The sequence below is a fragment of the Phoenix dactylifera genome, chromosome 8 (genome assembly GCF_051530095.1).
Source record: "Phoenix dactylifera cultivar Ajwa chromosome 8, Ajwa_hap1_PhDact_Kaust_v1.1, whole genome shotgun sequence".
In the NCBI taxonomy this organism is placed as follows: Eukaryota; Viridiplantae; Streptophyta; class Magnoliopsida; order Arecales; family Arecaceae; genus Phoenix; species Phoenix dactylifera.
In genome coordinates, this window is record NC_143197.1 from 23,729,644 (window position 1) to 23,742,186 (window position 12,543).

The 12,543-nt window shown below is 34.5% G+C and overlaps 1 protein-coding gene across 7 annotated transcripts in view; it reads left to right on the forward strand.

The window, feature by feature from the left end:
• The window catches only part of ABCA1 (ATP-binding cassette A1), an 84,709-nt gene that overhangs the window by 36,990 nt on the left and 35,176 nt on the right, over nucleotides 1-12,543 (forward strand). For all 7 annotated transcript variants that reach the window (XR_016396240.1, XR_016396241.1, XR_016396238.1 and 4 more), the window contains exons 19-23: nucleotides 63-117; nucleotides 203-274; nucleotides 3,869-4,573; nucleotides 4,759-4,937; nucleotides 10,298-10,508. Coding sequence is in view for 3 of the 7 variants with exons in the window: in XM_089924996.1 (XP_089781122.1) it covers nucleotides 63-117; nucleotides 203-274; nucleotides 3,869-4,573; nucleotides 4,759-4,937; nucleotides 10,298-10,508 (1,222 nt within the window). In the remaining 4 variants the exon portion in view is untranslated. The remainder of the gene's footprint in view (nucleotides 1-62; nucleotides 118-202; nucleotides 275-3,868; nucleotides 4,574-4,758; nucleotides 4,938-10,297; nucleotides 10,509-12,543) is intronic.

The window sequence follows — 12,543 nt, forward strand, 5'->3', positions numbered from 1 at the left end:
CATTTTTTTGGGTTTGTGCCTTTAACTACCTTCTTAGTTGTATAATTTCTTTTTCTTGGCAGCTCCCTTTACTTAAAGCATAAATACGGGGTTGGTTACACCCTTACAATGGTGAAGGTTTGTTTCTTAGCTTATCTTTCAGTTTTTTTTAATGTAAATTTAACTCTTGTTTACTATCTAATATTCATAATATTCTATTCAGGCTGCACCTGGTGTCTCTGTGGCTGCGGACATTGTTCATCGTCATGTTCCAACTGCTACATGCTTATCTGATGTACTTCTCTTTCACTGATCTGTTTTTGGTCTTTAGCAGATATCTCTTACCGTTCTTTTTCTTGCTTTTACTAAATAACTAAGGACATTAGGAGCATCTTGATTGAAACTGTTGTTTCCAACTTTCCATGATTCGTAGAGTATTAATGATTTATTTCTTTTATTTGGAGTGCTCTTGTTGTGGCCATATTTTTATTTTAGAATGTAAAAAATTTGTTCCTAGTATGCTTTAGAATTATCCATGTTTTGCTGTATATGTTGTGAACAGAAATACGGATCACTGTGTACATGCTCTTATGAAACTAAGATATCAATTAAATGACAGCATCCATTCAGTACTGCAACTTTCTTTAATTTGATTGGTTCATGCATTATCTTTTGCCTAGTTGATGACCTGAAACAACTGCATATTCTTCATCATAATGCTGCAGTTGTTTTACATGGTTTATTGCCACTTGAAGTGTAAGAGAATGTTGTATGTTTTTCGGACATGTTCTGGTGCCTTAGAGAATATTCAAAATCCAGATATTGAGTCTGAAGCAGCACTGATGCTTTGAAATACTTAATTAAGTAATTTAGTTCCCTTATCCAAGGAGAGTTGGTCAGAAATAGTGACATCGGACACCGTAGGGAACCTCAAAATGCCATTGCTGATATCTGGAATCAACTGCAGCAAAAATACGAAATATGAATTTCGATTGTGTTCTGTTGCTTGCAAAGTAATGTTTGAGGATCACTCTTCATGAAAATAAAACTCACAACAGATATCTAAGTGCCTTTATATACGTTTTGACTGATATTTACATGCTCACCTTTAACACTCATGACTGAAGGGCCCAAATGTTGTTATCAAGATTGGGATTTAGTCATAAACCCTAAAGGGGGTTAGATTGGATGGGATCATAACTCATAAGTGTTTTTCGATTTCTTTCAGATTTGTTTTTTAAATATAAGGAAATGAGATATGAGTCAAGTGTAAAATAGATGAATGGTGAATAGAAAGCCTTATATTCCAAAAATTCTAGTTTCGACCAATATAGGCGCATAGCATGTCTTATGGAACAATACTTTGTTTGGTTATTCAAGAAATTTATATATTATCAATCAATTTAACAATAGTTTTACATAGAATGTTTTAGAAAAAGCAAGGACAAGACTTTAACGTGTGGCTGTAAAAATACAAAAAAATTCTTCTTTTTTTTTATCAACTCTATGAGCTTCAATAATAGATTTACTAATTTTACTACCCAAGAGTTATTGTTGGCAAATAATTTGAGAGCCCCAAAGTCATGTTAATTACTGAAAACTGATCCATCCATGATTTTAATTAGCATAATCAAGTTAGATCCTCTGATCCAAGGAGGATCATATAGTACATCATATGGATCTAAATCTTGTGTTCCTACATTGATCCTGATCCAAGGATGGGATCAGATCATCTAGGGGCATTTTGGTCCAGATTGTAAGATCTAGATCATGAATTGTAAGATTTTAACAACAATGGGACCAAATAGAAAAGGATTCTTCAGACAAATTCTTTTCGTTGAGGCATCACATGAAAAGACTGAAACCCTGTTATACCACTTGATGCATTCATTTTCTTAATAATAATAATTTGATGAAAACAAGAAAACCTTTCTGGTTGCAGTTATCCATCTTGATGAAGCACCATCTTGCCTTTGAGGAAACTCCACCTTTGTGTGGGCAAAAGCCAAGATTTTGATCATGACAACCTTTTACGTTTAGCATCCTTTGCATAAGGGCATTGGTCTTGCATATCCTCCATTATGTGTTTGATAGGCTCTTTAGCAATAATAACTAATGTTGAAGCTGGTTCCTGTCAGTCCTTCTGAAGTTGCTTGAAGTCTTAAGTTATTGTGGCTTGAAGAGATGATAGAGGAACTTGTTAACCTGATCAAGCTTTTGAGCAATCTCCCTGTCCAGTTTGCTTCAAACTCAGCCCTCCTTTGCAACTATGGTTTGATAGTTGGCTTGTTAACAAGAACTCCTGTATCCATGGCATACAAATTGAGGTTTATGATTCAAACTTTTCATTTTGATTGCACGTGACAGTCATGCACTAAGGACACTTGATGTCAAGATGACCACACCCAAAGCCCTTATCAATTGTATTTTGAGCAGAAATAGACGAAACAGAAAATGAGAAAGAGGTAAAAGATGGGATATTTACTTAAGACAGTTTGAAACCTCCAAAAACATTTAGAGTTTAGGTCAATTTTATTAAATCGATCAATTGAATATGTGTTCTTTAGGCACTATAAATACATTGACTCCATGGATAATTGTCCTACAAGAATAAGGAAAATCTATATAGAAAAGATACTCAATTTCCAAAGCCACCGAGGACGAGAAAAATATGAAGCACGAGGTAGCCAATTCCCATTGGATCTGGACTCCTTATACTAAAATAAATTCCCTAATTCGATTTAAGTCTTCTAACAATATGATAATTTAAAAAACCTAAAGAAAGGAACCGAGGAAGGAAAAAATGAGGAGCAAAGGGATTAGTTAGAGCGATGAAAGAGACTGAACGTGGCCAAGATGTTTCTTTGAAACAAAATAACTCCAATTCTTCACAGTTCATCTCTCTAGATAGACCATTGACTCAGGAGTCAGGACTTTCAAACATGATTTCAAAAGGCATTCTTAATCAATCTGCAGTTCTGCTACATCCAAAGGTTTTCAAATAACAACCAAATAAAAGGAAAGGAGAGATACATGAGTTATGACTCCTCTCATTTAATACTAGGAGATCAAAGAATCTCTTTTGCTGGGCTATGTCTCAGTCATTAGGTATATCAAATGCTCCAATAATCTTCCATGATGCTTGCAGCAGTTGAACTAGGTGCTCAAAAGAGCTCCAATATCGTATGTCATGTGAGATGTATTTGGGGACCATAGTTTGCAAAATGTAATTAAATAAGGCCTGCCACTAAAGGAGGTTTTTAATTATATTTCCATTGCTTCAGCAGTTGTGCTAATTGATACTAATAAAGGGATTATTTTTAGGTCAGTGTGCAGCAAGGCGCCATTCTTTGTTTTCCTCACAAACCTTCCTCTCTTCTGTTTCATTTTCTTCTGATTTCAGTTATTGAGGCTTCATTTATTGCACCTGCAATGATCAAGAAGAATAACCTGTAAGGCATGATGAATAATTTGAAGTTGAAGACAAGATTATCTGCATCTTTTTTTTGGGTTAGAGAAAAGCACACACTTCACTGACCTAAGTGTAGATAAAGACATGAAATACAAGGAAAAAGATAACCTAGGTTTTACATTTACGGCCATTTTATTTACTTGACATGAAATTAATTCCATGAGTACTCAAGCACCTTTGCTGTCCTTGCATCTAAATCATGTTTATTTCAATGATCTATGTGGGGAATGTGGTTTTAGATAGTTTTTAATTTTTGTAAGCTTTCATTGCAGGCTTGTTGTTCATTTTATCTTGTAAAGCCTGGATGATCACTTTTACTAAAGTTAATCTACTATTTTCTTGCTCCTATTTTTCTGTTGTTTATTCAATTATTCTTTATTGCTGAAACTTTTTGCATTTCATTTTCTGCTTCTTTAGGTAGGCACAGAAATTTCCTTCAGACTTCCTCTTACATCATCTTCTTCCTTTGAGAACATGTTTCGAGAAATTGAGAGTTGCATAAGACGACCACATCTAAGCTCTGAAAAATGTCACTCCGGTTACAGTGAGGGAAATTTTGGCATTGAGAGTTATGGTATCTCTGTCACAACCTTGGAGGAGGTGTTCTTGAGAGTTTCAGGGCAAAACTTTGATGAAAATGATAAAAGTGTATATTATGCATCTCATACTGGATCTGATACAGTGGTTTCTGAAGCTTCCCACAATACACTGATAAAACCAACAAACTCAAAACTACCCTTTCAGGTTCAAGTGTTCTTCATATGGATTTGTTATTCTCTGGGAAGCACCTGCAGATTAATATTTTCCACAGTTTGTAGTTTCATAGCATTTGTTACAGTTAAGTTTTGTAGCTGTGGTTTGGTTACGAGGTCTACATTTTGGGAACATAGCAAGGCTCTTTTCATAAAAAGGGCAATATCTGCTCGGAGAGATCGAAGGACAATTGTTTTCCAGCTGTTCATTCCAGCTGTATTTTTGCTGTTTGGTTTGCTGTTTTTGAAACTTAAGCCACATCCTGATCAGTATTCTATGACTTTGACAACATCATATTTCAATCCTTTGCTACGAGGAGGTGGTGGAGGACCTATTCCGTTCAATCTGTCTCTTCCTATTGCCAAGAAGGTTTGTTTTGCAACAGAAAGAAAACCTTATCTTTTGTGCAGTTTATCTCTTTTCATTTCAGTGCAGTATATCAGTTGTTTTAAGTATATCATTTCACGTGTGCATGCATGTCTTTTGAGATGTATGGTTTCATCGTTACTAAAATTTCTTGAAGGAGAGACTTTATCATATTTCTAATCCTACAGGTTGCATCTCATGTGAGGGGGGGTTGGATACAGAAACAGGAACCAAGGACTTTCAGGTTCCCTCATTCAGGAAGGATACTTGCTGATGCCATTGATGCAGCAGGGCCAGATCTGGGCCCTGCTCTTCTTTCCATCAGTGAATTTCTGATCACGAGTCTGAATGAATCTTACCAGTCTAGGTATTGTTGGTTTGGACCTTAAAATTCTCAACATCTTTGCTAAATTCCATTTCACTGACCATTCATTCTAACTAATATAATGTTTGTATTGAGATGTGTTAGAATTAGAAATCTGTCTAAGAAACTGATACATTAATCAGGGTTTTTTTTTGAGTTTTTTTAAGGAATTATTTTTCACATCTATACAAAATTAAAACAACTATAGTTGTTGCCTTAAAACACTGTTTCAATGTCAATATCTTTCATAATTTTGTTCCTTTGGTTCTAAGCCTTTCCTTTTTATTCTGTTTAGAGAATATGTTGTTTAAGACTTTGTCTTGATAGATGCTTGACTTATGGTTAATTTCAACCTGACTAGAACTGCTAACTGTTCATCCTATGCAATGCAGTGTCCCCTAATCCATTATTTATTCCCTTGGATTCTTCTACTACTTTTCTTTTCTTTGCGCCTTTCAATTTTGCCGTCCCTTTCCATTCTGTTTTCAATTTTCCATGTTTACTTGCTTGCTTGCACGTGGGTGCACTTGTGTGTGCTTAATTGCTTTTATATTTCTTCATTTTATGTGGGTTAGGAACTAGGACCAACGCGCTTGTGAAAATAAAGAAACTGTAACCCAAGGAAGTATTGTTTGTATAATATTATTTGGCAACCAAATCTTCTTTTTTTGGTTGTTTTCTCATAGCAAGTAGTTGGTGGTCACTATAGTATCATTCCTTCAGCACTTAACTGCATCAAAGCCAATTTAATAATGCTATTGTGTGACCACGCGGTAGAATTTTGATTGGACTGATTAAATGTAAAATAAGGAATGTTTCACCTAGCTGGGTGCAAGAGCAAAAAGATATTGGAGTGCATGGTTGAAAGTTACGTTCGAAAACTTTGAAACCAATCAAAATCTGTTAAGAGTTTTGGTTGAAATTAACTTATGGAGCAAAATTTAATACTACTATATATGTCATCTATTTTAATTATTTTAAATTTCTTCATTTCATTAAAGGCTGAGAAGCATTTTCTCTATGCTAAACCTATACCTGAGAAGTGAGAACAGTTGGAAGCATTTTTGCATTGGATTCCAAAAAAGTTAGAAGGAAGAATAAATCTTTTTGACGTAGATGTGGCTACTCTAGAGCTCAAATTCGATAGCTTTTTTTTATTTGTCATGTGTTGGCTTGCCAATGAGATAGTAAGGTCTAAACAAAACTTTTGAACATTTTATTTTCAAAAAATAATTTTAATTGTCACATTGTAGGATTGTCAAATAATGGCATTTAAAGGTCGAAATTACTGAAACTAGAGTATAACCACAGGACTGAAACTCTTTTGCTTTGGTCAAAAGTGGAACCACGTCTTTGAACCGTTTTAGAGCAGTTTCCCATTAGAATATTCGAGCTGTCAAGCTAGTTTGTGGATACTCAATTTTAAGATTTCTAGAAGTATCAACACTTCTGGACATTTGGGCATGATGAGAAGTGATGTAAGAAGGCTGAACACTCTGCATCGATGCATCCTGCTGATGTCAGCCAAAAGATTTGGTGCTTTTTTGGAGTGTCTTGCAAGGGACTTACAGTTTCAAGTGTTGGACAATTTGTGTCATTATGTTTAGTATCAAGTTTTTCCGATTATTTATCAACTCAAGTATATTAAAAGTTTAAAACATCATAAGCAACTTTAGCTGTAAACTCGGCATATCTCTCTCTCCCCTTCCCCTTTTCAGTTTTTCTTTTTCAGATAAGCATCAAAACAATGGCTTGTATATTTGTATATACTCATATTTTTGTATATTCATGCATACATGCATACATATATATATGTACATATCTAGGTTCGCTGTACCAGTATCGGATCCCATACCGGTGCCATACTAGTATAGTGTCGGTACGGTATGGTACGCGGTATGCCTGGCGTATTGAGTGTCGGTATGCCATCGGTATCGGTACCGGTACCAAATTGGTATGGTATGGTACGTTCGGTACCGTCCGGTTCGGTACGGTACAACATACCATGGTACATACAAACATACATAAATGTATGCATTCATGCATAAATATATGTACCTATGTACAGGTGCCAACTTTAGAGGTGAAACTTCTTTAATTGTGTAGCATAGCTTTTATATGTGGTTTGGCATTGTTGGTTAACATTCCGACTTCTCTTTGCGCTATTCAAAATTATGTTGTGAGGTTACATGTCGTTGAAAGTGGGTCAAATGGGCGTTACCTGCTATTTTTTTTATTTCACTGGTTTTCGAAAAGGAACTAGTGGTGGAAATGCTTTTTGCTTTATCGAAGCCCTTATTATTTTATATTAGAAATTGCACTAGTTGTATCCAAACTATATGCAATCAAATCCAATTTGTCTTGACTTCTTCACATTTTGCTTTAAATTGTGTTCCAAAGTAACCTATTTAAACTGTTTCTAAATTTAGATTGAACATTCCCTCCTGGCACTTTTGTATTTAGCTCTAAGTTTCTTTATTTAGCTCTATGAAAAAGCAAATACAACAATGAGCTGATATTGTCGTGGGCTAGCTCGCCCTGTAATAGGACACCTTGCTCTTTGTGGGGTGATGAGAATTTTGGAACATCAAGACAGACTTGGACTCAAGAATATTTTTTTTTAAAAAAAATAGTCCTTCAGTTTACAAAAAGGATTTATGGCTTAAAAAAGAAGAAAAGAAAAGATTTATGATTTCAAGCTTTTGAATGTTGGAAGCACCTTTGTTTGAATTTAAGTTGATTTTTTGAGAATAATAGGAGAGTTTTACATCTTACGTATAGCTGAGCTTTGTATATTTTCTTACTAGATGTTCAAAATTTAAAGTCTTGTTTTTTTTTGGTGTGTGTTTTTCAGCAATTTGTCTGTAGAAATTCTTAAGACTCCAATAAATGGCAATTGTTCAGTAATACTATGCTTAACTTGAAAATATTGTTTTAGTCATGTACTATATTGTAGTTTCTTACTTTCTTTTGAAATGTATGTTACTGCTTTCTTCACGTAAAAATAATTTTTTAGATTAAATGTACAGGTTAATGAATTAACATGATATTCCATTGGTTCACATTAATTAGAAGAAGTCTCAAATAATCAGGCTGAAAATTTTCATTCTTCTTTTGTTCTTCTTCTTTGCTTTAGATATTTGTATCTATGTTAATAGATACTATGTTGAAACTCATGAATAATTAAATTCATGATATTGATTGCTAAGGGAGAGCGAAAGAATGTCTGCCCTGCCCCTTAGTCTTTATCATGATTAAAATTCTTTGGGAATGATTCCCATGTTATATGCTCTCTTTTTTTGTCATACCTGAATTGGACACTACAATAGGTCGACGCATTCTTTTAGACAGATCTCCCTCGAAAGCTGAAACTAATGTGACTAAGGCAAGGTGATGTTACTTACTAAAAGAATATGTACATATTTCGCCACATTGTGATTATATAATTAATCTTGCAAATTTAGAGGATATTAAAGTATAGTACAAGTCCTCGGTGCAAATTATACTTAAACCCCATTTGGCAGAGCTTTTGGCGGGCCAGAAAATACCAAAATAGCCATGATAAAATATTATAATTACAGATTATACTAATAGAACTAATCTTCTTTAAAAGATTTCCCATAACCAATCTTGCCTGCTGCTGCGGTAAAGGCTTTTTAATATATAATGATGATAATTATAATATTTTATACCTTTATTATTGTATTATACTATAAATATAATATTATATTACATTAATCATAATATATTAATATGTTATGTTGCATAATATCAAATTATGTTATATTATTATGCTATACTATACAATATTATATTAATATATTATAATAATGTTATACTATATTATATATTTATGTATTAATATATATTACATTTTATTATGCTCTGTTGTATAATACTATGTAATGTTCTTTGTGGTCATTTTGTCATATCAGAAGTACTTTCTCAGTTTGTTTACCAAATACATATTAAAGTTCCACAACGCTTTAGAAATGTAGTTACCAAACAACGAATAGCTTTTTATAAAAGCTCTACTTCAAAAAGCTCTACTTCCGAAAGCTCTACTGCCAACAGCTCTGCTAAACGGGGCCTTAATGATTTCCTTCAGAATTTGGTTATTCTATTCTTTGGCCTTCAAAACACTGAATGGAATCCTTAATTAATTTCAAAATCCCTTCAAGTGGAAACTCCCTGCTGGTTAGTTCTCTTAGCAACATTGGTTTTAAAGGGACATGTGAGTGTGTAAAATGAGTTACAATCCCATGGGGAAAAGAAATAAATGAAAAAGGAGGTTTGATGAAGATAGGAAGTAGAAAGAAAAGGAGTGTGAAAGATTTTACAGCTAGAACCATCAGTTTATGTGACTTACTTTCTTTTTGTAATTGCTTGAGCAACCATTTGTGAAATGAGAGGAGCCAAAGAACCAAAGTGCCCTTTGAACTGGCCAATCACTTTATGTTGATTGAAATTTTGGGCCTTACATTTAAGCTCAGTTACATAAGAATTATAAAGCAACTGGTGTAAATGCCTACGCAGCTGGAAAGCTAATAAGTGCACAATGCTTATCTTTAAAGATCCCACATGCTGGAGCTTATTAGTCTGACAATCCTCTTATAGATGTTTCTTCTTCTCAAGGACCATGTGGATCTATCAGTCAGTTGATATTATAATTTAATGCATGGATTAGTTAGTTCTTTAGAGCCATTCTTTCGATGAATCAAAGTTCACTTCAACACAATGTTGTATAATTGCCCAGGTGGTCCTAAGCCATGGCCCCTCGAAATTTCATAATTGGCAAGCTTAGGCAGCCAGGCAAATGCCTAGAGTTAAAATCCCTGAAAATTAAATGAAGTTTATATTATGTTCTTGTATACAGATGCATATATTCGGTTCATGGAACCAGATAAAAAACACCATACTATCTAAATATATGTTGAAATACTAGGGAGTGAATAAATTTGTATTGTATATGAAGAAACATGGAATTTAAAATGATAAATAATATCATAAATAGGCACCCTTGTAAAAAAGCAGTCAAAAAGTGACAGGTGCCAACTTCAGCACGTGAGCAGCCACCTAACCTCCAGCTAGAAAAGTACGAGGTGCCTAAGTGTTGTGGCTGGCACCTAGGAGGACTGCCTAGGTGCCTAGGTGGCTGCCCGTGGCAACACTGCTTCAACATGATTAGTTCCTTCATGACATGGTAGATTATTGTGATGAATTATTATTTATATGTCAAATATCTCGTAGCAAACTGAATTTACATATGTTTTTAGCTGTGGCTTAATGCTCAGATTTTACTTCTGAGTCCTGACTTTGCGACCTGTGTTCTGCTTCTATATATAAGCTTGTCTTTCTTGTAGGTATGGTGCAATTGTAATGAATGATCAGAATGATGATGGGAGTGTTGGATACACAGTACTTCATAACAGTTCCTGTCAGCATGCCGCACCAACTTATATCAATGTGATGAATGCTGCAATTTTGAGGCTTGCAACTGGTAATAAAAATATGACAATTCGAACTCGTAATCACCCTTTACCGATGACTGTATCACAGAGGTCGCAGAGACATGTATGTATCTTTCTTTCATTCTGTTTGCTACTAACTGCCATTATTGTTCTCATAGTTTCTCATGTATTGTTAGACTTATACAGTTAATACTTAGTAGGAAATATGAAAGTCAATTACAGTGCTTCCAGTGGTCAAATTTTACAACTACTTGAGATGGGCCAAAAGAAAATGGACTGATAAAGTTACTTAACTTTCTTCTTAGAAATTCTGCCAGAAATCCTTTGACTTTATCAAAGTCTATATCTTAAATAAGTCACGTTTTAGAGTAAATGTATACCTGAAGTGTACTAACAATATCTTAAGGACATGGATGCGTTCAGTAGTTCAACTTTGACAATTGGGGGCATCATATCTGCTTTTGGCTTCACCTTTACAAATTTTATCTGCTACTAGTTCCTAGGACAGGAACATGATGTCTGAGATCGCATTCAAATTTCCCCAGCAGTGCTAAACATTTCCTTTCAGCAACTCATTTTGAGCATCTTCCATAGCATCATCATTATTTAATTATCTGTTGAATGTATGAAAGCCATCTTGGACTATTCTTCATGGCGTCTTAACCTATCTGGTTGTTTCTAGGTTTGTTTGAAGTGATCAATATTTGCTATAGATTTTGTAGATATTACCTAATGCAATTATTTGTTTAGTTATATATGTTCCCAGTGATTGATTCCGTGATGTAATTGGCAAAGAGAAGGAAAAAATATCTAATAGGCACTTACATTTGGTATGGGTGCAATTGTGCTAGGTTGGATTCAAACCGTCCGTAATCCAATTTGAGTGTTTATACTCTATAATCATTTGTCCAAAATTGACCATCTTCTGTCTTCAGGTTTTCACTTGATGATCTACAACATTTGACCCCAATGGATCAGGTGTAAAAGGAATAGAAATGGACTGTATGCAACATTTGTAACATTATCCATTTGTTGAGACGTGATGGTATCAAAAATTTCTAAGAACTTTACAAGTCCTAGAAGACCTCAAGAAGGAAAACTATGAATTTATCCTGGTGTGATAATTGCTACTATTTCTTGACGAATTTCAAGTAACTAAGTACTAATTTGTGGTGATCTGAAATTTATATAAATTAAATTGAGATCACAATAACAGAGGTAGAATTGGAGGTGTAATTTTGTTGATATTCTGGACCAAATAATCAAATATGAGGTGTTTATGTTCTGATCCTATGTTTTAAGTACTGTGTTTTAGATCCCATATCAGTCAAGTAGCCGGTCGGAATGGGTACCTTTATGGTAGGGTACTGACATATGGTATGCTACACCATACTGGTCTACACCGATGCATTAAAAAATGATCATCATTTGTTCTTTTAGTGTTTCGTAGGTTTTTAATGTTGCTTTTTTCCTAGTTTTTTTCCAGTTTTAACAGTATTATAGGGTTTCATGCTAGAGCATAGTTTTTTCCCAGTTTTAATAGTTTTTTAGGGTTTCATGCTAGAGCTCCAGCATATAATGAAGATCATGCCAAAACAAGAAATTTTAGCATGATTTTCCTTGTATTTTTTCGTTTTTATCCTTTTTTCTGGACAAAAATAAAGGCGGAAGGGATGATAGTTACCCTAACAAAGGGACTTGGAGATTTGATTGTGCCAATTTGCAGCCTGATATGGAAGAACTTGAGCTCATCCACTCAGTTTTCCTCTCCTATCTTGAACAAACTAATACTAGTGCGAAACTGCCAGATGCTAGACCATACTGCTTGGTACCAATCAATACCGAGCGGTTTGGACTAGTTCTTCCTGATCTGGCAAGGAACCTGGTACTGAACCTACTCTTTGTAACTATCTTCACCATGTCAGCATGATATGCCCTGTACCACCCATTTCGGACCGGTACTTAAAACACATTTATAAGTTATAACCCTTTGTTTTTGCTTGAACTCTTGAATCAAATGGGTCCCTAGGGTACATGCTTTTGTACATTGTTGAGAATGTATTAATGAAGCTGGTCTGATGTAGTTTTAATCATCTGGCAATGCTATTCTGAATATGTTGCACCACATGATAAGGAAA